The sequence below is a fragment of the Saccopteryx leptura genome, chromosome 9 (genome assembly GCF_036850995.1).
Source record: "Saccopteryx leptura isolate mSacLep1 chromosome 9, mSacLep1_pri_phased_curated, whole genome shotgun sequence".
In the NCBI taxonomy this organism is placed as follows: Eukaryota; Metazoa; Chordata; class Mammalia; order Chiroptera; family Emballonuridae; genus Saccopteryx; species Saccopteryx leptura.
The window spans coordinates 47563384-47587888 of NC_089511.1; the positions used below are offsets into that span (position 1 = coordinate 47563384).

Below are 24505 nucleotides of genomic sequence, written 5' to 3' on the forward strand. Positions count from 1 at the left end.
CTCCATAGGCACAAAGACAACTCCAGGCCTCAGACAGTGGAATGCATATTTTTCAAAAACAAAAAGACAAAATAGTCCTCTGCTTTCTGCTGCCCCATCCCATACCCTGGGCCAGCCCAGGCGGGGCTTAAGCAGCCATGATTCCAGGACCTTCTCCCTCACACCAAGGCCTAGGAGGGGCTGAGCAAGGGGCAGGCAAGGGGCAGGCACTGAGGCCTGGTCAGCCCTCCCCTCCCGACTCCACTGAGGCTCAGCAGTGGAGCTGAGGGTCCTGCAGGTGTCTCCAGAGCCAAATGCTATCCTGGGGCTTGAGGGGTCGCACCAGCAGCAGGTCACGGAGAGTGCAGGGATCAGCCCTGCGGTCTGCTGGCCAGGCTGTGAGGAAGCCTTTGTGGGCCCTGGGCGCTAGGCCCAGGGCACGGAAGCACAGGCCAATGTAGACATCATTGAAGGGGAACGGTGCCACACGGGCCGCCGCCCGCAACAGCCAGGGAACCAGGCGCCCAGCGATGATGTAGCCACCCCCACTGGCGTAGGCTGGGTAGTCACCTTCAAAGAAGGATCCAGGCACATAGAAAGGTCCCCCGGGCTTCCGGAGGGGCTTGGCCTGGGTAAAGACCTCTCCCAGGTAGAGGCCCCGGGCCCAGCTGGGCGGCAGAGTCTGCAGGTAATCCACCAGGGCAGGAGTGCGCACAAAGGCGTCATCCTGAGCGTGGAGGACGAAGCTCACGCCGGGGCAGTGCTGGCCAAGCCAGGACAGCAGCAGTAGGTCTTTGAGTGTCTCGTTGAAAGGAACATCAAAGAAGTCCCAGAGCAGCAGGTCACTGTAGCGGTGGCTCTCCCAGGCCACTAGAGGGCCTAGGTCAGGGCCCCCCTCACCCACTGGAGACCCCAGCAGGAAGAGCAGCCGGATTCCAGGAGCGGGACCACCCCAGGTCTCCCTCACAGCTTGTCGTTCAGCAAAGTGCCCTGGTTCCGACTTAACAGCCAACAGCAGGTAGGGGATGTCAGTTTCCCCACAGCTGGGCACTTGGCCACTGCCACCTCTAGGCAGCCACTGAGGGAAGCTCCGGCAGGCTGCTGACAGCAAGAAGCGGCGGAGGTCCTCAGGGTAGGAGGTGAAGTCGGGGATCTCAGCGGCAGCGGCGGCTCCCCAAGCCCAGCAGCCCCCGGTCCCAGTGCTGTTCCCACTTGGCAGGGCCCCCAGCCGCCACTGCTGCTGGTTCCAGCAAGCCAAGGACAGTGGCCCAGTCTGGCCCAGCCGGGCTGAGAGGTTAGCTGGCAGGGTGGGCTCCGGACTGGCTGGTGTGGAGCCTGGAAGGGTGCCCTGGGGGCCCAGGTGGGCCTTGGTCAGCCAAGACTCGGATGTCCACTCGATGTACACTTTGAGGCCCAAGAGCGTGAGCAGTGCTGACAGGCAGAGAAGGCATTTGGGACAGCGCATGATAAGCCCACGGAGCTGCACAGGGCCAGAGGCCTTCACTGTTCCCACTACCCCTGTTATGGCCTCTTAGTCCAGACCCTAAACTGGCTCCCAGCAAAAGACCCAATTCTTCCCTATTTCTGAACCTGGAATCGCTGCTCCAATCCCATTCCAACACCTGCTTTTTCCACTCAGCCCAAAACCTTCCCCAGCCTGTTCCCCACTCCCCCATTCATCTGCCTCACTAGGAATCAGAATCACTGGGGCAGCTCCTTCCAGTGTCAGAAAAACCCAGTCTACCTCACCTCAACTGTCCCCACCTTAGAGACTGGGGAGCCAAGATCTGCTCTCCTCTTTACCTTTGGGTCCAGCTCCGGTGCCCAGGCCTCCAATCAGGTCCTCCCAGTTCCCCCCCTTCAGCCCTGGTTCTGCTATGGCTGTGTCCTTGTTCTTCAGCTCAGCCCAGCCCAGCCCAGCCAGAGGGGCGGGGCAGGGAGGGGAGATGGCGCTGGGAGGGCCCCAAGGGCTGGGAGGGGCCAGGGCTGGGCGAGGGAGGTGGGGAAGAGGACAGGGCAGGAGGCCGACCCGAGGGATGGGGTTCTAGCATGTCGGGGCTGGTTTTCTGGTGAGACAGGAAAAGGTGCAGGGTTGGTTGCAGAGACAGGGCACCTGGCGAGGCCTGGGGAAGGATAACCAGGGGCCTGGGAGAGAGTGGGAGAGTGAGACTGAGCCAGGCCTGACCCCAGGCTGGATAGTGGTGGAATGGCCCAGTCCCAAAGTGGCAAAGGCAGATGGTGAGGTGCTGGCTCCTGGTCACAGGAGGAGGGGCGGTGGAGGAGAACGTGGTGAGAGGGGTTGGGTCAGCTTGCCAGAGACGGGTGGTGTTGCTGCCCAGAGTCATGGTGGGATGGGGCAGGGGGCTGTGAGGAGGGAGACCTCAGGGGCGGGTGGGGAGGAGAGACAGGAGGTGGAGACTCAGGGATGCAAAGAGGAGAGCTCTGCAGGGAGAGACAGGATGAGGGGGAGAGAAATGGAGACAGCCAGAAGCCCCCATGGGGGAGGATAGAGGGAAAGATTTAGAGGTAGATGGAGGGACTTGAAGGAGGTCAGAAGAGGGTCTGTGAGCAGAGACACAGCTAGGGAGAGGTGGGGGAAGGGAGCCAGGGAGGAGCGGAGAGGACCAGATGAAAGATGGGGCAGCCACGAGGAGCCAGAGAGGGTATTAGAGGGTTGGGAGCATAGGGAGCCTTCAGGCTGAGCCAACCCTACACCCCTATCCCCTTTGCAGCCCGGCTGCATGACCAGCAGGATGGGAGCCTGTTCCTACCTGGCCTCCACTGCAACCTCTCGCACAGCTGCACAGGGACTCAAGAACACTCACACCCGGCCCCCAGGGACAGGAGAGGGTGTCTGCTTGTGTTTACACAGGCGCCCTCCAGAGGCTCCTGCTGTCGGGGCTGCAGCAGCAGTCTGGGGAGGTGGGGCCTCCTCATCCCAGACCTCCTGGAACCTGGGTCTTCACATCTTCACTGTACTCGGGTTTGGGGAGGACTGTTTCAGGGACCCTGTCTGTTAGCAGCAGTTTATCTGGCCAATGCTGATTTCCTCCCCCTGAATTTGAATAATGGAGCCCATGGGATCAGCTGGAAGGCAGTGCAGAGGAAGTGGGGAATATTAATGGAATAACATCTAGAGTGGGAAATGACAGCCAGGGGCAGGGTCCAGGGACTTCAGCACCCTGGTGGGGGTTCACGGACTCCTCAGCAATCACGCCTAGCTCAGCTAGCTACTTCCAGGGGGGGCAGAAGCTCTCCGCAGGGAAATCTGGGAGGGTACAATGTTGGCTGCTGTGTGCATCAGTCTGGGGCCAGCACACAGCAATGGGAACAGGAAAAGTTGAGTATCAATGATTCACGAGGTGCCTTCTTGTGGAACAGAGTTGGGGGGATTGATGTGCAGGTTGACCATGGTCAACCCAATCCAACATCTTTGTCTCCCTAAGCTTTTGGATCCCTTCTGGCCTCTTCTTCTTTTTTAAAATATTTTACTTATTGACTTATTAGAGAGAGGAGAAAGGGGATGGGGGAGGAGCAGGAAGCATCAATTTGTAGTAGTGGCTTCTTGTATGTGCCTTGACTCGGTGAGCCCAGGGTTTCGGACCAGTGACATCAACATTCCAGGTCCTCGCTTTCTTCACTGTGCCACCAGTTTGGGCTCCCTTTTGGCTTCTTGCCTCACTAAGTGAAGGCCACTGTTGAGTCCAAGTCACCCAAATAAGAAAGCTGTTAGAACTACCTCCAGCTGCACAAGCTAACCCATTAAATCCAGAATCTCTAGTAAGCACGCTGCATCAGTGAACTTGTACTGATCCAGTTTATTTATTTATTTATAAATATTTTATTTATTGATTTTTTAGAGAGAGAGGAGTGAGAGAGAAGGGGGAGGAGCAGGAAGCATCAACTCCCATATGTGCCTTGACCAGGCAAGCCCAAGATTTCAAACCGGCGACCTCAGTGTTCCAGGTCGACGCTTTATCCCACTGCGCCACCACAGGTCAGGCCTGTACTGATCCAGTTTATATCCACCCTCACTGGTCTCACACCCTTAGAACCCATTCCTGCATGTGTTCCTGATTTCTGATTATACATATATTCAGAAGTCTTGCAATTTTTTGCATTCAAGCTGTTGTTTCCTAGGTCATACTGAGCATGTCTTCTGTGGCATGCTGAGCTTTGACCCCATGTATATATTTATGGGTCTAGTGACAGCAGGGGTGCTTGTGGGACTCGAGACTCTCAAGGCATCTATTCTATCAGATTTCAAACACGGGGTTTTCAAACACAAAAGGCTGGTGGTTTCCTCGGACACCCCAAGGAGACTCAGAGTGACATGGGGGTTTAAGATTGTGTTTTCTTCCTCTGGGTCCAACCAGACGACCCCATTCCAAATTTCAGGATCTTGCTGTTTGTCAGTGCCCTCACTTTCACATGGGACTGGGAATTCAACCATCATCAACCTGCAATGTTAAATACCATGTCATATTTTCAGTACTATCGGCTGTGTGGCTACAAGAACATTTGGGAGCTGTCACAGAAGTGCTCTACTTCTCAGACCATAACTTGAACTCAGGTAACAGATCTGAGCTTGTTCTTGTTTATCTGTAAGCATTCTAGGGCACAGCAAAGGATCTGTCCAATGTGGCTATCTTTAGAATGGTCAGTACCACCACAACAGTTAAGGGCTGCAGCGGGGGGAGGGGTGCGCTCCTAGGCACATGCTTCACCTGGCACCTCTTCACAGTAAGCCTCGTGATGGTATGTCTTTTAGCACCTCTGCCCCCAAGTCCCCCCTTTTTTTTTTTTTTTTTTTTTTTTTTACAGGGACAGAGAGAGGGATAGATAGGGACAGACAGGAACGGAGAGAGATGAGAGGCATCAGTCATCAGTTTTTTTCATTGCGACACCTTAGTTCATTGATTGCTTTCTCATATGTGCCTTGACTGTGGGCCTCCAGCTGACCAAGTAACCCCTTGCTCAAGCCAGCAACCTTGGGTTCAAGCTGGTGAGCTTTTTGCTCAAGCCAGATGAGCCCACGCTCAAGCTGGCGACCTCAGAGTCTTGAACCTGGGTCCTCTCCATCCCAGTCCGATGCTCTATCCACTGTGCCACCGCCTGGTCAGACCCCAAGTCCCATCTCTGAGCCTACCTCCTGAAATACTCTGGATACCAATGCTGTATCAGTTTGCATCCAGTCAGGAGAGAAAAAGAAACCCCAGTAATTTGAATAGGGAAAGTTTAATATAAAGAATTATTGGCTTGACCTGTGGTGGCACAGTGGCTAAAGCGTCACCCTCCGATGCTAAGGTGACAGGTTCGAAACCCCAGGCTTGCCTGGTCAACACAAATATGAGAAGCAATTACTACAAATTGATGCTTCCTGATCCTCCCCCCACTCCTCTCCTCTCTCAAATCAATAAATAAATCTAAAAAAAATGATTGACTTCAACAGCAAATTGAAGTGATGAGGGATTTATTGGTAAGGTGCCTTGGAATTTACTGGAAATCACTTGGGGCATGGTCGAGTCATCCACAGGGAGGTGCCTCAGTGGAGGCACTCCTCTAGGCAACAGCTGGGGTGGGGGTGGGGTGGGGTGCCAGAGGAGGCTGCTGACCATGCCCAGCAGGACCCAGCAGAGCAAGCACACCTGAACAGGAACCAGGAAGCAAAAGCTTTGCCTCCTGCAAGGTCTCTCGGGCGCCCTCTACTTGACAAAGCTTATGCCCGTTAGCAAAGGAAAAATATTTCAAAGGCCCAGACCAGTTTTCACAATGCAGACAAAAAGCTGGATTTGGAGTGAGTCAAATCAATAAGCTGGACCACCACAGGAGTTGGGGTGCTATTGGTATCTAGTAAGTGTGGGCCAGGGATGCTGTATCCTGCAGTGAGCTGACTAGTCCCATGGGGAATAACCATCCCTATGGAATAATGCCAGCAGTACCTCCTATATCTGTAGGGTCCTGGCAGGAAACAGTACCACACCTAAATGAGGATAATTTGAGAACAGTTTTTTCTTTCTCATTTTTTTTTTTTTTTTTTTTTTAGAGAACAGATTTTGACACAGTAGTGGGCAAGGTGAGGTCATGAGGGAGAATGCAGCTCCGTGGGGCTATTTGTAGCTGGGAGTCCTTATGAGCCCCAGGCCTGAAGGGGTAGAAAGTTCCTGGAACTAAAAGAAGTGTGTGGGAAAGGCCTCCTGACAAGACAACAGGAGCTGTGACCTTCAGCCCAGGGTCCAGCCAGCCAGGGCACCCCTGAGGTAGGGGCCACGTGCCAACCCCTATGATGAGGGAGCCCAACTGGAAGCTGGAAGTACAGAGAACTGTCAGACACAACACAGCCCGGCTGAGGTCCAGCTGGATGGGGAGAGGACCGTAGCCTAGGCACAGCTGGGGCTGGCTGTGCCCCGAGACTGCTCCTCCAGTCCCGACTTCAGGCCCTGGGCCCACTCAGCCCCCAGAACCTCGCAGTTGGGCAGCATCTCCTCCACCAAGATCTGAGTGAGGCCCGGGTTGGATACAGCAGGGAGGTCTGAGATGTCCAGCCTGCGGAGGTTCCTGAGAGGAAGCAAGAAGGGGGAGGCCCACATAAGGACAGCATCTATTTGAGTATATGGACTCAACCCCTAGCTTCTTAAAATAGGCCATCACCGGTCAGGCTAAAATAAAAATCTTTAACTGTCTTGAAAATGTTAGAGCTGCCCAAGTCTGTGAAATCTACCATGCTAACTTCAAATAGACACCTCTAGCTCCTAGGTTTTTGTGACAATGTAAATACCATGGTGAAAAGGAAGAAAAACTAGGAGTCTTTTAATTCCCCAGAGACTCACTGCTACGCCTCATCTGTTTACCCACTACAAGCACTCCAGGTTTGTTCCAGAGGCAGAGACGGGGAACTGCATGACACCGCCCCCTCCCCGTTTTCCCACATGTAGGCTCGGTGGGAGCCCTCGCCCTAGTTCGGGGCTGAGGCTGAGCTGAGGGCTCACTGGAGGTGGTGGAGGCAGGCGAGGCCCCGTTCAGAGATTCGGGGGCAACCTGCCAGCGACAGCTCCTGCAATGAGTTGGCCAGCTGGTGGAGGCGGCTGAGACACCAGTCATCCACATGGGGACAGCGCTGCAGCGACAGGGACTGCAGCTCCTTCAGGGCCACTGTAGGGCGGAGAGGGCAGATGGTACCCAGGGCCCTTCTGGAATCCACCACGCAAAGGAAAAGGAAGTCTTTCCCACCTCTACCCCACCCACCCCACTCACAGAGGTTGTCCAGGCCTTCATAGTTGATGGCACAGTCACTGGCATCCACGGCCTCTACAGGTACTGCCTGGAAACTCAACAACTTGAGCAAGAAGTGGCCATGCCCTTTGGACCGAATCCACTCCTCCTTGCCCTGGAATCTGGAAAGACAGAGGAAGTGTGGGTGCCCTGACTGTCCCCAAGCCTCCAGGCTCTTAAGACCACTCCCCAGCCCCATATAATACAGTGACGGTACTCTGTGCACTTGTTCTAAGGGGTGGACATGCCTGGTGACATGGATCCCCTGACAATTCCATCAAAGACGGAGTGTTTGGCCACTTTTATGTACCTAGAAGCTGAGGGCTGGAAACATTACTGGTAACATAAGAGGAAAGAGCTATAACACAATCTGTAGATGAGCAAAAGGTGAGACATTTTCAGACTTACACCATTTCTAAGCAAGGTGCTAGAGGAAGTGCTCAAACCAAGTAAAAATTTTTATTAGAGCAAAGATAAGAGGTAGATGAAGTCTATATGAATTGTGCTTTTCAAAAAGAAAAAAGTAAAAAATAAAAATAAAAGTAAAAAAGAAAAAGAAAAAGGGGAAAACCCCCAAAGACTGGATGAGGAAAGGGGGCGGGAGGAAAGAAATTAGTCTTCACTGAGCACATGTGCCGAGCCAGCCCCTCTTACAAGTGTTGACTTTGCAAAATGTGTTTGCAGGTTAGATACAACTACCATTCCATTCTACAGATGACAAAACTGAAGCTCGGGCCCAAGCCCCAAGCCACACAGCCAGTAGGGAAAGACCTGAGGACTCACAGGGAAGCCTGCCTGACTCAAGAGCTCAAGGCTTCGATACCCTGTGGCCTCCCCCAACCCCCGTTCTGACACCTTTGCCATCGTACTTGACTGCGCCTCCCTGCTTCAGGATGAAATAGGCACCTGCGATGTATGGGCCGTATCGCTCCTTGATGAGGGTGAAGGATCTGCCAAGAGAACAGTAGTGAGGGTAAGGCCTGGGAAGCACTGCGCTCCTCACCATGCCCAGGTGCTGCCAAGAGGGTCAGAGCCCCCAGCATCAGGACTGACAGGCAGACAGAGTCAGACTGCACATATTTATTGAGTGCTTAATAAATGCTGGGCATTGGTGAAGTTATTTGACAGAAAAAAACAACAAACCAGAAATAAGAGCGAACTGAAGAGTCTGAATTTTAGGATGAAAATAAAAACACAAGGATTGACTAGGACTGCTTTGAGTCTGGGGTGAGGATGGAGGAGGCTAATTTAATTTGGCTCATAGGAAATGCTTGTTGGAGGAGACACTTGTGCAGACATCTGAGTGGTGGGAAGGAATGCAGAGGTTAAGAAAGGAGCCTGCCAGGCCAACGGAACTGCTACTGCAAGGCTCAGAGGCTCAAATTAGCATGGCTGAACAAACAGCAATAAAGATGCCATGTTGGCAGGGGTGAGGGGAGTCCCTGACATATCTCAAAGCTCAGTAGGTACCAGGTTTTAGGCTTTGGAGTTTGGCTTTTATTCTAGTTTCAAGCCAAGTGGTAATGTTATCTATTTTACGTTCTTAAAAGTCCTGTGGCTGCTTTGTAGCCTATTAATAGAATGTAGGGAGTAAATGTGACCTGTTAGATTACTGCAGTAATGCAACTGTAAAATAAAGGGGCTCACACCCAGCTACAAATAGTGAAGGAAGTGAGAATTGGTCAAATTTGGGATATTTCAGTATGTTATTGTTGGACTGGGTGTAGAACGCAGAGAAGCAAACAGAGGTATCAGGGATGACTCCTTAAAATTTGGCCTGAACATCTAGGTAGGCAGTGGTGCTATTTATTGGGATGGGGAAGGCTAGAGGGTGAGAAGAATTTTTAGGGGGAAATCAAGGGTTTGCCGTTAGCCATGATAGGTTTGAGGTGCCAGCTAGACCAAGAAGACATGGTGGGCAGCAAGCTGCCTATATAAACTGGAGTCCTTGGGAAGAGTATGAGCCAGAGATGAAGATGCAGGTCAGCATGGCTAGTACTGGAAGCCACAGGGCTACCTGTCTATGATCCCACGCTCAAGCTGGTGAGCCTGTGCTCAAGCTGGCGACCTCGGGGTCTCAAACCTGGGTCCTCTGCATCCCAGTCTGACACTCTAGCCACTGCACCACCGCCTGGTCCACAGGGCTACTTGGAAGTGGCAAGGGCAGGATCTGGGTTCTGGTCAGTGAGGCCAGAGCAGCAGGGTCTTGCAGGCCAGGGTTTCTCACCGATTTTCCTGGTGAACCTTTGACACCCGCTTTTGGAACAGGTACTCCCTCAGAGCCTCAACGTCATAGAAGCGGTCAGCCAAGAACTGGAGGAGCGTCTTCCCCTTCCTCTGACTGCCCTCTGGGGCCACTGCTCTGCTCAGACCACTGGTGCGCCTGGTACCCCCATTCCATACCAAGGCCACCCGGTGCAGGAACTGGGGAGGAAAAGGGGAGAGGCTGAGCTGAGAGAGCCTGTGAGACAGCTGGATCTCTCTGTTCCGTTTTTGGTCCATGAACACCCTCCCTCCCCCCAATGCTTTCTGATTCACTCAATTCTCCTTTCAGAGCTTCCAAATTCTGCATTTGGGATTCCCAAATTTCCCTCCATGTTTTCCCCAAGTTCTTCTTCTTAACCTTAAACTCTCTTTAATTTAGCCAAACATACTTGGTTTTCCTAAATTCTCCCATTTCCCCCCAAATGTTTATTTTCTCTCAAAAACCTTTTAATTTCCTACAAATTCTACTCTTAATTTTACCCAATTCTCCCTTAAGTCTTTCTGAATAACCTATTTCCCCCCCAAAATATAATCTCAATTTCTTTCCAAACCACCCTTATCTCTAAAGCCCTCAAACTCTTCCTTCAACTTCTCAAAGTCTTCTCAGCCTAATTTCTCTTTTTGCTTTAACCAAATTCTTCTGTTTTCCCCAAATTCTCTCAATAACTTTATCCAAATTCTTATGTAAGCTCCCAACCTCTTCCTTGAATTTTCTCTAAATTTATTCCTGATTTTACCCAATTCTTTCTAAATTTCACGAATACTGCAGGCTCTCCTCTTAAATTCCCCCAGGTTCTTCCCTTAGAACTCTCAAATTTACCTCTCGGTCCTCGCCCCATCATCCCTTTGGTTTCCCATCACGAGTTTCCCTCACCTGCGACCTTGGGTTTCCTACCCTTGGCCTCTGCTAAACCCTACCAAGCCCTCTTTCCCTTACAGGCCCCACCCTCGCTAGCCCATTGCTTCCTTAGTTTGCAGTCCTATCCATCCCTCCGATTGGCTCGGTGCGCCTTTCTCATTGGTCTTTCTTCACCAAATCCCCGCCCCCTCTTCCTCTCTGAAGCTCCTCAGCAGCCTGCAACCCGCACGCATCCTTCCTGGCGGTGCAGCGCCAAGCCTGGCCGGACAGGCCTCCTGCTGCCCCACGCTTCTTCCTCCCTGGGCGCCGACAGAGGTCCTGAAGACAGAGGCAGCAGACAGACTTCAGTGTAGGGATTCTAGGAAGTAGGGTCACCTACCGCCCTGCGTGCCGCCATCTTGTTGGGGTTACGTAGCCGGAAGGGGCCGTTCCTTTCTTATCCCAACCACCTGGCTCTGTGTTTGACTTTTTTTTATTTTATGGCCCCACCCTTCTCTTAAAGGCGCACGCACTTTTTACTCGGGTTTAGGGCTTGCTCTGAGCGCCCTTTCTGTAGTGTAGGCCTTTTTTTTTTTTTTTTTTTTTTTATGTATTTTTCTGAAGCCAGAAACGGGGAGGCAGTCAGACAGACTCCCGCATGCGCCCAACCGGGATCCATCCGGCACGCCCACCAGGGGGCGACGCTCTGCCCATCTGGGGCGTTGCTCTGTTGCGACCAGAGCCACTCTAGCGCCTAGGGCAGAGGCCACAGAGCCATCCCCAGCGCCCGGGACATCTTTGCTCCAATGGAGCCCCGGCTGCTGCAGGAGGATTAGAGAGAGATAGAGAGGAAGGAGAGGGGGAGGGGTGGAGAAGCATATGGGCGCTTCTCCTGTGTGCCCTGGCCGGGAATCGAACCTGGGACTCCTGCACGCCAGGCCGACGCTCTACCACTGAGCAAATCGGCCAGGGCCTCTGTAGGCCTTATAATGGGACTCTAGCCTTTTCCTAGGAGAGGATGAGTAGCCCTTCCTCTTAGAGTACCTTCCTTTCCTCTGACTGCAGTCCCAGTTCCCTTGAGCTTCTCTGTTCTCCAGCTGTCACTCCTTATCTCCTTACAATAAGGATGATGTGCCTAAACAGCTAGCCGGCATTCTTTTAAACCAGAGTCGGAAAGAAAAAAGATCGAGTGGTAGCAAGGTGAGAGATGGAGGTGAGATCTCAAGGTTAGTATTGTGATGTGTTTGTGATTTGAGTTTGGAGAGTTCAAGGCTAGAAATGAGATGAAGGTGCAATGTGAAGTCTTATGTATAGACTTATTCATTCATTCATTCCACAAATATTTACTGAGTAAATACCGTGGGGCAGGCACTGCTCTGGGTGCTATTACAATAGAGAACGGGACAGACCCAGCCCCTCTCTCAGGGAGTCAACATTCCAGTCAAGGGGATGATGGATAAGAAATAAATGAATAAGCAAGATAATTTCAGATGGTATTTGATAAGAGACAAACAAAAACAAGTCATGCCTGACCAGGAGTGGCACAGTGGATAATGCATTGACCTGGAAATGCTGAGGTTGCCAGTTCAAAACCCTGGGCTTGCCTGGCCAAGGCACATATGGGAGTTGATGATGGTTCCTGGTCCTCCTCCCTTCTCTCTCTCTCCCCTTTCTAAAATGAATAAATAAAATCTTTAAAAGAACAAAAAGAAGTCAGTGACAGTAGTATAGAGTCATAGACAAAAGCCTCTCTGAAGAAGTGACATTAAGTGGAGGATAAGAAAGAAACAGCAGTGTGCCAGGCAGAACTAACAGCCAATGCAAAGGCCCAGAGTGGGGACCATTTAATAGAGAGGTAGAAGACTAGGTCAGAGAGGTGGGCAGGGAGCTTACTGCACAGGCCTGGTAGGATTTTATTCCATTCACAGGACAGTGCCATCTGATTTACATTTTGTAAAGGTCATTTCTGCCAGGTTGAAAACAGATTTTAGAAGGGAAAGGTGGAGCTTGACCAGGCGGTGGCACAGTGGATAGAGTGTTGGACTGGGATGTGGAGGACCCAGGTTCGCGACCCTGAAGTCGCCAGCTTGAGCACAGGCTTATCTGGTTTGAGCAAAGCCCACCAGCTTGGACCCAAGGTCACTGGCTCGAGCAAGGGGTCACTCGGTCTGCTGAAGGCCCGCGGTCAAGGCACATATGAGAAAGCAATCAATGAACAACTAAGGTGTCACAACAAAAAACTGATGATTGATGCTTCTCATCTCTCTCCATTCCTGTCTGTCTGTCCCTATCTATCCCTCTCTCTGACTCTCTCTCTGTCTCTGTTAAAAAAACAACAACACACAAAACAAAACAAAACAAAAAACCCAGAAGGGAAGGGTGGAGCAGGAGGGCAGCAAAGAGGCAACTGTAATCATCCAGGCCAGAGATTGAGGCAGTATAGTAAGAAACTAAGGAAATTCTTTGACAAGTGGAATAAGGGAAACAGACAAAATAATTAAACAAGGCCAGACAATTTGAATAATTTACAGCCAGTTAGTGCATCACAAGGTTTTATCTTTCCTAACCAAGGACACTTAGGAGCAAATGGTTTACACATTCCAGACTGTTCCGGGCCTTGGTCCTAGTTCTGCTTTTATGGCATTCTTTAAAAATGAAACTAACAGCCCTGGCTGGCTGGCTCAGTGGTAGAGCGTCAGCCCAGCGTGTGGAAGTCCCGAGTTCGATTCTGGTCAGGGCACACAGGAGAAGTGTCTATCTGCTTCTCCACCCCTCCCCCTCTCGTTTCTCTCTCTTTCTCTCCTCCTGCTGCCATGGCTCAATTAGAGTGAGTTGGCCCCGAGTGCTGAGGATGGCTCCATGACCTCCACCTCAGACGCTAAAAAATGGCTCTGGTTGTAACGGAGCAAGGACCCCAGATGGGCAGAGCATCGCTCCCTAGTGGGCTTTCCAGGTGGATCCTGGTTGGGGCGCATGCAGGAGTCTGTCTCTGCCTTCCTTCCTCTCACTAAAAAGAAAAGAAACTAACTAGAAAATAACCCTCACCCCTCTCTATATGCACACTTTAGTGAATCCACATATTGAAGGATATACCTGAAAAGCTAATGGATATTCTGTGAAGACCCTTCCTAAGACCTCCCCTGGGACTCCTACTTGCTAAAGAAAGGTGAAAGGCCTCAAGACAAGGGCGCAGCAGTGCGCTTAGGGCACACCCATGGCTTGCTCCCTTAGGCATTCATCTTTTTTTTTTTTTTTTTTTAAATATTTTATTTATTGATTTTTAGAGAGAGAGAGAGAGAGAGAGAAGGGGGGAGGAGCAGGAAGCATCAACTCCCATATGTGGGAAGCCCAGGGTTTCGAACCGGCGACCTCAGTGTTCCAGGTCGACGCTTTATCCCACTGCGCCACCACAGGTCAGGCGACTAGGCATACATCTTTACTTTTCTTTCTCTTACACTAAGGGTCTCCATGAGACTTGCAACCAGCAGAGCAGTGGGCAGCAGCAGCTCATCCTGGGCTTACCCTCTGAACCTGTCTCCAAGGCCCCTCTTTTCCTCTGACTTTCCAATGAGCTAAAAGTAGCCCCACCTTGGCTCACTTCTGTCACTGTGACTTGAACTTTTCAGTGAGTTCATGCAGCCCGGTGTGGCCCACTTCTTTCCTACAACATTTTTAGAGAGCCAAAACAGCCCACCTAGGCTCTGCCCTATTGCTTCTTCTATCCTAAGCCCTTCCTTCATTTCACTGTCCTGGCTGTAATAAACGTACTCTCAAAATCACCTTGTGAAATCTTTCCTGCATGAAGTTAAGAACCCACACACTACCAGCTGGCCTGAGGCAGACCTACTCTGGACCCAACCCCTTTCTAGTGACAAGATAAATGGGGATGGGCATGGATGGGACAACGGAAATGGTAAAATGTGCTCAGATTATGAGTCTGTTTTGAAGGTTGAGCCAACAGCTTGAGAAGCTAAAAGGATAGTGATGCCAGTAATAGAGATGGGGAATCTGGGGGAGTAGCAGGTGTTTGGAAGGGCAGCTGTGGTAGGTTGAAAATGACCTTCTTAAAATATCCATGTTCTAAAAAGAAAAAAAGACCCATGTTCTGATCTCTGGAACCTGTGAATAAGTTACTTTCTCTGGTAAACAAGAGATGCAATGAAATTAAAAATCTTGATATGGAGATCCTGACCTGTGGTGGTGCTGTGGATGAAGCATCAACTTGGAATGCTGAAGTCACTGGTTCAAAACCTTGGGCTTGCCCAGTTAAGACCCATATAGAAGCAACTACTATGAGTTAATGCTTCCTGCTCTTCCCATCCTCCTTTCTCTTTTCTCTCTCTAAAATCAATAAATAAAATCTTTTTAAAAATCTTGAGATGGGGAGATTATCCTGGATAATTAAGGTAGGCCCATTGTAGTCATGAAGGCATATAAAATAGAGGCAGGAGAGTCTGACGAAAGGTGCAAGAGGTTGAAGTGCTGCAAGGAAGGGGCCACGAGCCAAGTGATGCAGGTGGTTTCTAGAAAATGGGTAAGGTTAGGAATACATTCTCCCCTAGAGCCTCCAGGATGAACCCAGCCTTGTGAGCCACTTTAGACTTCTGATTCATTGAACTGTAAGAGAATAACTTTGTGCTGTGTTAAGCCACCAAGTTTGTGGTAATTCGTTACAGCAGCACCAGGAAACTAACACAGTGAGGTAGGTCCCGAATGAGAGTTCTGTTTTTCCCATATTCACCTTGAGACATCCAGGAAGAGATGCTGAGCAGGGGTCCGAAGCTCAGGAGGGAGGTCAGGACTGGAGTCAGGGACTTAGATGCCATGACATGTCAATAGAGTTTGAACACTATGGGCCTGACAGAGAAGCTCTAGCAGAGTGGAGGTCTAAAGCAGGGGTCGGGAAACTTTTTGGCTGAGAGAGCCGTGAATGCCACATATTTTAAAACGTAATTCCATGAGAGCCATACAACAACCCGTGTACGTTACGCATTATCCAATAAAAATTTGGTGTTGTCCCGGAGGACAGCTGTGATTGGCTCTAGCCACCCACAACCATGAACATGAGCGGTAGGAGATGAATGGATTGTAATACATGAGAATGTTTTATATTTTTAACATTTTTTTTTTATTAAAGATTTGTCTGTGAGCCAGATGCAGCCATCTCTTAAAGGAGCCATATCTGGCTCGTGAGCCATAGGTTCCCGACCCCTGGTCTAAAGTGTGTTCCAACCTTTTCCCTGGCAGGGCCCAATGCTGATAGTGATAATATCTCTGGGAAAGTCTAGAGTCAGCAGAAGTGGCTGTTCAGTATAAGCTAGTAGTATGGACAGTGAGGCATCCAAGCTGACAAATCATGGAAGCCACTCTTGGCTCCTCTGGCACAATGGTTGGGAAGCCCTGGGGGTTGAGGATGAGTGGTGGGAAGAACCCAGGAGAAGGCTAGATAGGATGAGGACAGCATTAATTGACAGGAAATGCTCTATACACTGTGCCACTGCCTGGTCAGGCGGAGTTGGACCCTTTTGAGCAGAGTTGAGGTTAGACTTTTTTTTTTAAAGATTTTTATTTTTGGCCCTAGCCTGTTTGCTCAGTGGTAGAGCATTGGCCTGGTGTGTGGAAGTCCCGGGTTCAATTCCCAGCTAGGGCACACAGGAGAAGTGCCCATCTGCTTCTCCACCCTTCCCTCTCTCCTTTCTCTTTCTATTTCTTTTTCCCCTCCTGCAGCCAAGGCTCCATTGGAGCAAAAGTTGGCCCCGGGCGCTGAGGATGGCTTCATGGCCTCGCCTCAGGTGCTAGAATGGCTCCAGTTGCAACAGAGCAACGCCCCAGATGGGCAGAGCATTGCCCCCTAGTGGGCTTGCCAGGTGGGTCTCAGTCGGCACATACGGGAGTCTGTCTCTCTGCCTCCCCCGCTTCTCACTTCAGAAAAATACCCTCCCCCCAAAAAAGTTTTATTTTTAAAGACATTTTTTATTTTTATCTAACAAGGCAGTGATGCAATGGATAGAGCGTCGACCTAGGACACTGAGGACCCAGGTTTGAAACCCCAAGATTACTGGTTTGAGTGCAGGCTTACCAGCTTGAGTATGAGGTTGCTGGCTTGAGCAAGGGATAATAGACATGACCCCATGGTTGCTGGCTTGAGCCCAAAGCTCGCTGGTTTGAAGCCCAAGGTCTCTGGCTTGAGCTCAAGGTTGCTGGCTTGAGCAAGGGGTCACTGGCTTAGCTGGAGTTCCCCCCTACTCCTGTCAAGGCACATATGAGAAAGCAATCAATGAACAACTAAAGTGCTGCAACAATGAGTTGATGCTTCTCATCTCTCTCCCTTCCTGTTTGTCCCTCTGTTTCTCTCTCACTCTCTCTTGTTAAAAACAAAATTCTTTTTAGATTTTATTTATTGATTTTTTTAGAAAGAATAGAGAGAAGAGCAGGGGTGGGAGGAGCAGGAAACATCAACTTGTAGTAGTTGCTTCTTGTTTGTGCCTTGACTAGGCAAACCCAGGGTTTTGAACTGGCAAACTCAGCATTCCAGGTCGATGCTTTATCCACTACACCACCTCAAGTCAGGCGCGGTTAGATTTTAGAAAGAAAAAAAATGCTGATTCTCACTGGAGAATGGACTTTGGGATGCCATGTCAGACCCTCCTACTCCCCTTCCACTGCCCTTTACTCTCCCCACCCCCCAGGTCCTCAGAGGGCTGGCTCACTCTGGACCTTGCTACTTCCTGCTGCTGGCAGCCACTGCTTAGAGACTATGGAGCTGTGGAGACAGCTGAGACAGGCTGGACTGGTGCCCCCAGGGCTGGGTCTACCCCCCAGGGCCCTGACGGGTGTCCCCCCTTCAAAGAGAGCTGGCCAGACTCTCATGTGCCTAGGGTCAGATACGGAAGGTGCCAGGGAGAGTCTGCTGTGGATCTGGGAGGAGCTGGTGAGTGAGGGCTTTGGAGGGTAAGAGATAGGGCAGGGGTGAGGGGAGAATGAATGAATGAATGAATGAATGAATGAATGAAAATAGGGCCAGAGATTGAAAGACAGAAATTGAGAGATAGGAATAGAGAAATAGAGGCAGAGACAGAGAGGGAGAGGGAGAACTAGAAAGAGCGTGTGTGTGAAAGAGAGAGAGAGAGGGAGAGAGAGACCCAAAGAGTGTGAGATAAGAATAGAAACAGATCTAGAAAGACAGAGATAGAGACGGAAAGCAGAGCTTGAGAATAGCAACAGAGACAGACTCAAATCTGAGAGACAAATGCAGAGAAATAGAGATAGGGAGACAGGATATGGAGAGACAGAGAGACAGGTGGAGACAGAGAGATAGATAACAAGAGGGGGAAACAGGAGAGACAAAGAGACTAAGACATACACATGTGCACATGTACACACACACACACACACACACACACACATGCACGTAGGGACAGTGAGACCAATGAAAGGGAAAGACAGACAGTCAGAGATCAGGAGGCACTGTGAGGGGCAGGATGGCAGTTAGGAGTCAGGGACACAGTGAGAATCTGCCCAGGTGCTTCAGCCAACTATTAAAAAAATTTTTTTTGTGACACGTGTTACAGGTAGTAAGGTAAAGGGTATAATAAGGACCACTGTGATGAGATTTTGCAGTAGAGAAAAAATCCAGGCTCAACTTCAAATCCAGACTGGGCAAGTGGAAATTTATAGCCAGGAGCATCTGGGGGTGGGGTAGTAAATGGAAAATTACATCAGGGAAGCGGGGATTTGGGGTAAGCTGACCCAGTAGGATTCCTGCTGCAGGCAGGCCAGGGTGGTCAGACATCACAGGGGAGTGGGGAGGAATGGGAGGGCGAGGAACCTCGTTAGATAAGATACGGCGAGCCTCCAGGTATGGAGGATGAGAATTCTCGCTAAAACTAGATTTTATAAGGAGGTGCCCAGATGGGCCTAGAAGATTCAGGAGCCTTACTAAAGTTTGGTCAAGCAAAGAATCTTCGTCAGGTCTTGAGCCAGGACCTACTCCTACCCAGGTTGGGAGGGGGTGCATGTTTTCTGGCGTGGAATGCGCATGACTGCCCCTTCCCTCCGGCAGAGGAACCTCCGCAGAGTGGACGTCCAGCTGCTGGGCCAGCTCTGTAGCCTGGGACTGGAGATGGCAGTGCTGCAGGAGGAGCTGGTTGCCTTCTTGGAAGAGGAGGAAGAAGAAATTCTCAAGGAAGAGGAGGAGGATGAAGAGCAGGAGGGGGAGCAAGAGGAAGGACACCTGGGGGTCTCCTGCCCAGCCTCGGGCCACCTCATTCCAGACTTTGAAATAACTATCTGATGCCCTGCCAGAGTGTTTCTCATCGGCATAGGAAATTTTATGCAGCTTTCTGCAAAGAAGGGGGGTGATTTGCAGGTCAGCTCAACCTGCAAATGTTGATTTGGAATCAGCACATGGTCCTGAGCAAGTGCTTCTCTGCAGATGTCTGCAGTGAGATTCAGGGATTGGCCTGTGAGCAGTGGGTGGATCTGAAGATGATGTGGGAAGTTAGCAGAAAAACTGTCGGTGTAGTTGCAGATGAGCTGCAGCACTGCTGCAGAGGAGATGTGGCTCTTTGAAAGCAAAATGGAAAAGCTTGCCGATGAGCTTTTAGATCAAGGCCATACGCTGGCCCCTCGCGGCTGTTGAGCACTTGAAATTGGCTACCCCTACTTGACGTGCACTTTAAGTGTAACATACATGCTGAATGCTGAATTTTCAAAGGCTTAGTATGATAAGAATATAAAACATTTTAATCTTAAAAGTTAATTACATGTTGAAATGATAATATTTTTAATATATTATGATACATAAAATATTACTAAAACTGATTATATCTGTTTATTTAAGATTTTTATTATGATAACATACATATTAAAATAAACTATTTTCACTATTTTTTTTATTTTTATTTTTTGTATTTTTCTGAAGCTGGAAACGGGAAGGCAGTCAGACAGACTCCCGCATGCGCCCGACCGGGATCCACCTGGCACGCCCACCAGGGGGCAATGCTCTGCCCACCCGGGCATCGCTCTGTCACGACCAGAGCCACTCTAGCGCCTGAGGCAGAGGCCAAGGAGCCATCCCCAGCGCCCGGACCATCTTTTGCTCCAATGGAGCCTCGGCTGCGGGAGGGGGAGAGAGAGACAGAGAGGAAGGAGAGGGGGAGGGGTGGAGAAGCAGATGGGTGCTTCTCCTGTGTGCCCTAGCCGGGAATCGAACCCGGGACTTCCACACGCCAGGCTGACGCTCTACCACTGAGCCATCCGGCCAGGGCCTATTTTCACTATTTTTAAGTGTATAGTTCAGTAGTGTTAATTAAGCATATTCACATCGTTGTGCAACCATCACCACCATCCATTTCCAGAGCTCTTTTCATCTTGCAAAACTGAAAACGGTACCCATTCAACAGCTCCCCATGCTCCTCGTCCTCAAGCCCCTGGCAACCACCATTCTGCTTTGTGTCTCTCTGAATTTGACTACTCTAGGAACCATATATAAATGGGATCACATAGTGTTTGTCTTTTTGTGTCTCACTTGTTTCACTTAGCATAATATCTTTTATTTATTTATTTATTTTTAATTTATTCATTTTTAGACAGGAGAGAGAGAGGGAGAGAGAGAGAGAGAGAAGGGGGGAGGAACTGGAAGCATCAACTCCCATATGTGCCTTGACCAGGCAAGCCCAGGGTTTCGAACCGGCGACCTCAGCATTTCCAGGTTGACGCTTTATCCACTGCACCACCACAGGTCAGGCCACTTAGCATAATATCTTTAAGGCTCATCTATGTTGTAGCATGTGTCAGATTTTCCTTTTTTTATGCTGAATAATATCCCATAGTATGCACATTCCACATTTCATTTATCATTTATCTGTCTGTGGACACTTGGGTTGGTACTACCTTTTGATTAGTATTAATAATGCTGTTATAAACATAGGTGTACAAATATCTGTGCAACTCCTCATTTTTAATAATTTTGGGTTTATACCTAGAAGTAGGATTTCTGGATCATAGTGTTATTTTATGTTTAATTTTTTGAAGACCCACCAGACTGTTTTCCATGGTGGCTGTACCATTTGACATCTCCACCATCAATGCACAACAAGACTTCCAGTTTTTCCACATCAATGCCAACACTTGTTATTTTTTTCTTCTTTTTTTCCCAGTAGCCACCCTATTGGGTGTGCAGTGGTATCTCATTGTGGTTTTGGTTTGCATTTCCCTAATGATTGAAGATACCGAGCATCTTTTTTTTTTAAATTAATTAATTAATTTATTTGTTTATTTATTTTTTACAGAGACAGAGAGTGAGTCAGAGAGAAGGATAGATAGGGATAGACAGACAGGAACAGAGAGAGATGAGAAGCATCAATCATTAGTTTTTCATTGCGTGTTGCAACACCTTAGTTGTTTATTGATTGCTTTCTCACATGTGCCTTGACCGCGGGCCTTCAGCAGACCGAGCAACCCCTTGCTGGAGCCAGTGACCTTGGGGGTCCAAGCTGGTGAGCCTCGCTCAAACCAGATGAACCAGCACTCAAGCTGGCGTCCTTGGGGTCTCGAACCTGGGTCCTTCTGCACCCCAGTCCGACGCTCTATCCACTGCGCCACGACCAGGTCAGGCGATACCGAGCATCTTTTCAAGTACTTATTTATCTCTTTCTTCTTACATTTTGGTTGTGTCTTTTTTTTTTTTGGTGACAGAGACAGAGAAAAACAGAGAGAGGGACAGATAGGGACAGACAAGCAGGAAGAAAGAGAGATGAGAAGCATCAGTTCTTCGTTGCAGCACCTTAGTTGTTCATTGGTTGTTTTCTCATCTGTGCCTTGATGGGGGGGGGGGCGCTACAGCAGACCGAGTGACCCCTTGCTTGAGCCAGCGACCTGTGTTCAAGCTGGTGAGCCTTGCTCAAACCAGATGAGCCTGCACTCAAGCTGGCGATCGTGGGGTCTCGAACTTGGGTCCTCTGCGTCCTAGTCCGACGCTCTATCCACTGCGTCACCTCCTGGTCAGGCTCTTCTTACATTTTAAAATATGACTGCAGGGAAATGAATGTCATATACTGTACATAGCTCCCATTGTAGTTCTGTTGTACAGCACTAATTTCAGAGACTTGGGCAATGGAATATGGGTGTGAGCAGATGAGCAGTGAAGGTTTAGAGATGTTCCTAGATGTGTTGCAAATGAGCCACAGCTCCACCTGCAGGAGACCGACAGGTATCTGTGCCGGTGGCTGAGAAGAAGTGGACTGACTGCAAGTGTCACATTGCTTAGGTCCACATTGGCAGAAAATAAGCCCGTCAGTGGAGGGCGCTAGCCTAAGTAGAGACACCTCTTCAGAGGAGACATTGGGAATTCACAAAACCAGACGTGTTTACTTTTTCGCTGTTCTTCATCAAAGCACTTACTAGTAGGGAGTGAAAGGATGTTCCCGGAGAAGCGAGATGTTGGCAGAAAAGGTACAGTATTGAGTACCCGTCCATGGAGACTTCCTTCTTAAAGACAAACTGCTTCCTTTTGTCCAGTGGAGTCCCCCAGGGCTCGGGGCTTTGGGAGTAGGGGGTTTGGGAGCTCAGGCTCCATCTCCAACCTGGTTCTTAGCAAACTTAGCCAGGTCTGCAGCATCTGGAAGCTCAGCTGGGGTAGTGGGGAGGCTGGGGAAAATACTGAAAGTCAGACCCTAGAACCCAGTGAAGGGGGAAAGATAACCCAAAAGCATGCTTCTCACTTGGCACTCTAGAAAGAGGCTGGGCAGTCTGGGGGGTTTCCTGGAAACTACATCCAGGTGTACTTGGGTCATGCTTCACAAATGCCAAGCCTTGGGGGGAAAGAGACTGGGGTTGGGGTAGAGGCACTGAGGGCAGACTGGAAGGAGTGACTTGGGAGGGAATGCTCACTGTTCAAGAACAGCAGGGTGGTGGCCCCTGACATCTGGGTGGGGATGCTCTAAGCCATGGCCTGGACCATGGAGTGTCACCTATGCAGGAGGCACTCAGGGAACTTGGGTGGATGTGGCAGTGCCACGTGTATCATCTTCCGTGCTGGTGTCACTGAGATACATCTGGCAATGACCATGTCAGGACCAAGCTACTCTTCCGGACCTCTCTGCCCAGCAGAAGGGGGGAAACCCCCTCACCACACAGGGACAGCCAAGATGGGGGAGGCACAGGAGCTAAGGGGCCTCAGATGAGGCAACACGCCCAACCTGAAGCATTAGGAAAGTGAGCCAAGTAAAGAAAGGAAATGGGGGTGGGAGGCTGGTCGGTTAACTCAGTTGGATAGAGTGTTATCCCAAAATGCCAAGGTTGTGGGTTTGATCCCTGGTCAAGGCACATACAGGAAGCAACCAATAAATGCATAAATAGGCTGGAAACAAATGAATACTTCTCTCTCTCTCTCTCTCTCTCTCTCTCTCTCTCTCACTCACTCTCCCTTCCTCTCTGTCTCTCTAAAAGCAACAAATAAAAAATATTTTTTAAAAAGATACAAGGAGGTGGAGAAAACATAATAAGAAAGGGAATGGGAAGAGTATAACAAGCAGAAAAACAGTATACACAAAAGCCATGAGATGAGCTAGTGATCTAGCTCAGTTGGGTAGACTTGTCCTGATGCACCAAGGCTGTGGGTTTGATTCCTGGTCAGGGCACATACAAGAATCAACCCATGAATAAGTGGAATAACAAGCTGTTCTCTCTCTCTCCCTTTCTCTCTCTCTAAAAATCAATAATAATAATAATAAAAGTCATGCAGTCACTCTTGCCACATTCCATTTGTTACAAATGAAATGTTAAGGCAATTGCAAAATATTGCTGGGTTCAAGCCAAGGGGAAACGGGCTTCACCTCTTTATGGGGAGTGCTTGTGGGACAGGAAATATTGCTGTGGTCCGTTTTGGAAAACACAGTGCCACAGCACCACCTGGGAGCTTGGTAACCACACGGATGCTCAGCTCTCACCCCAGACCTACTGAATCAAAAAACCTGCATTTAATAAGGTTCTAAGGTGCTTCCTTTGCATATTCAGTTTGAGAAGCACTGTTCTAAATCACAGGAATGCCCTGTTTTGAGCAGGAGAGGACATGAGTTTGGTTTAGAATGCTCTCTCTGGCTGCTGTGTGGGGCCAGCCTGTCCCTGTCGTTTGAAAATATTTTCAGGTGGTAAAGATGTAAAGCATAGACAAGATTTATTTCTTTCATCAGTTCAATGCCACAGAGAGCCCTTTGTGCCAGACAGAGTCAGAGGAACCATGACCAAACTTCCAAAGTGAATTTCTTTTTCTTTTTTTTGTGTGTGACAGAGACAGAGAGAGGGACAGATAGGCAGGAAGGAAGAGATGAGAAGCATCAATTCTTCATTGCAGCTCTTTGTTGCAGCTCCTTAGTTGTTCATTGATTGCCCTCTCATATGTGCCTTGACCAGGGGCCTAGAGCAGAGTGAGTGACCCCTTTCTCAAGCCAGCAATCTTGGGCTCAAGCCAGTGACCTTCGGCTTCAAGCCAGTGACCTTTGGGCTCAAGCTAACGGTCATGGGGTCATGTGTATGACCCCATGCTCAAGTCAGCAACCCTGTGCTCAAGCTGGATGAATCTGTGCTCAAGCCGGCAACCTCGGGGTTTCAAACCTGGGTCCTCTGTGTCCCAGTCTGATGGTCTATCCACTGCGCCACTACCTGTTCAGGCTCCAAAGTAAATATTGAGTCCTCACTCAGTTCTATTCCCTCTCCATGTTAAACACCCTTTTTTAAAAAAATGAATACAAAGTTCCTCAATCTGACCACTGCTTCAACATGTAATGGCCTCTCATTAGGTCCTGCTAGAGGACCTAAAAATTCCATAAAGAATTTTTTGGGCTCCGGGTGTTTACCACAGGCTGTGTTCTGACACTAATTGTACAGAAAGGGGAGGCAGAATAAACCCACCCCACATACACCTCAGCCCAGGTCTGGTCTTTATTGTGAATGGGGGGAACATGGAGGGAAAAAAGAGAATTTTTCATCCTTCCAACGTGCTTTAGAGGAGATACAAGGTGCAATAATGTGCCCCTTTTTTGTAGGGTATGTCCAGCATGCCCCCACTCTTGGAGCCTTAAAACACATACTAGATACAGCAGATCCCCGAGTGGGCCCAGATGTGGATAGTGCTCGAGGCTGTGAAATTCT

General features: G+C 49.7%; 3 protein-coding genes and 1 non-coding gene across 4 annotated transcripts; 2 read left to right on the top strand and 2 right to left on the bottom strand.

The window, feature by feature from the left end:
* Positions 1 to 27: 27 nt before the first annotated feature.
* B3GNT8 (UDP-GlcNAc:betaGal beta-1,3-N-acetylglucosaminyltransferase 8) lies at positions 28 to 1863 on the bottom strand. Its single transcript, XM_066348605.1, has one exon. It carries the CDS (start codon positions 1442 to 1444, stop codon positions 251 to 253), a length of 1194 nt encoding a protein of 397 aa, XP_066204702.1. The 5' UTR covers positions 1445 to 1863; the 3' UTR covers positions 28 to 250.
* Positions 1864 to 5993: 4130 nt separating this feature from the next.
* Positions 5994 to 10795, bottom strand: DMAC2 (distal membrane arm assembly component 2). Its single transcript, XM_066349203.1, has 6 exons — positions 10755 to 10795; positions 9479 to 9675; positions 8121 to 8201; positions 7234 to 7373; positions 6969 to 7131; positions 5994 to 6537 (listed from the first exon to the last, which is right to left on the bottom strand). The coding sequence occupies exons 1-6, from the start codon at positions 10770 to 10772 to the stop codon at positions 6360 to 6362; spliced, it is 777 nt and encodes a 258-aa protein (XP_066205300.1). The 5' UTR covers positions 10773 to 10795; the 3' UTR covers positions 5994 to 6359.
* A 6270-nt stretch (positions 10796 to 17065) lies between these two features.
* On the top strand, positions 17066 to 19247 carry ERICH4 (glutamate rich 4). Its single transcript, XM_066349987.1, has 2 exons — positions 17066 to 17285; positions 18417 to 19247. The coding sequence occupies exons 1-2, from the start codon at positions 17112 to 17114 to the stop codon at positions 18645 to 18647; spliced, it is 405 nt and encodes a 134-aa protein (XP_066206084.1). The 5' UTR covers positions 17066 to 17111; the 3' UTR covers positions 18648 to 19247.
* A 4946-nt stretch (positions 19248 to 24193) lies between these two features.
* On the top strand, positions 24194 to 24319 carry LOC136381666 (small nucleolar RNA SNORA51). The gene has a single exon (XR_010747144.1). It is a non-coding gene; the product is annotated as a small nucleolar RNA SNORA51 (small nucleolar RNA).
* Positions 24320 to 24505: the final 186 nt, after the last annotated feature.

Excerpts from the sequence above, each read along its gene's own strand:
- B3GNT8 (XM_066348605.1), bottom strand. The coding sequence starts at position 1,444 with ATGCGCTGTCCCAAATGCCTTCTCTGCCTGTCAGCACTGCTCACGCTC.
- DMAC2 (XM_066349203.1), bottom strand. Across the intron at positions 7,132-7,233 it reads TGAAGGCCTGGACAACCTCT|TGGCCCTGAAGGAGCTGCAG; the intron begins GTGAGTGGGGTG and ends TCCGCCCTACAG. Across the intron at positions 6,538-6,968 it reads GCCTGCCTCCACCACCTCCA|GAACCTCCGCAGGCTGGACA; the intron begins GTGAGCCCTCAG and ends GCTTCCTCTCAG.
- ERICH4 (XM_066349987.1), top strand. The coding sequence starts at position 17,112 with ATGGAGCTGTGGAGACAGCTGAGACAGGCTGGACTGGTGCCCCCAGGG. Across the intron at positions 17,286-18,416 it reads TGTGGATCTGGGAGGAGCTG|AGGAACCTCCGCAGAGTGGA; the intron begins GTGAGTGAGGGC and ends TCCCTCCGGCAG.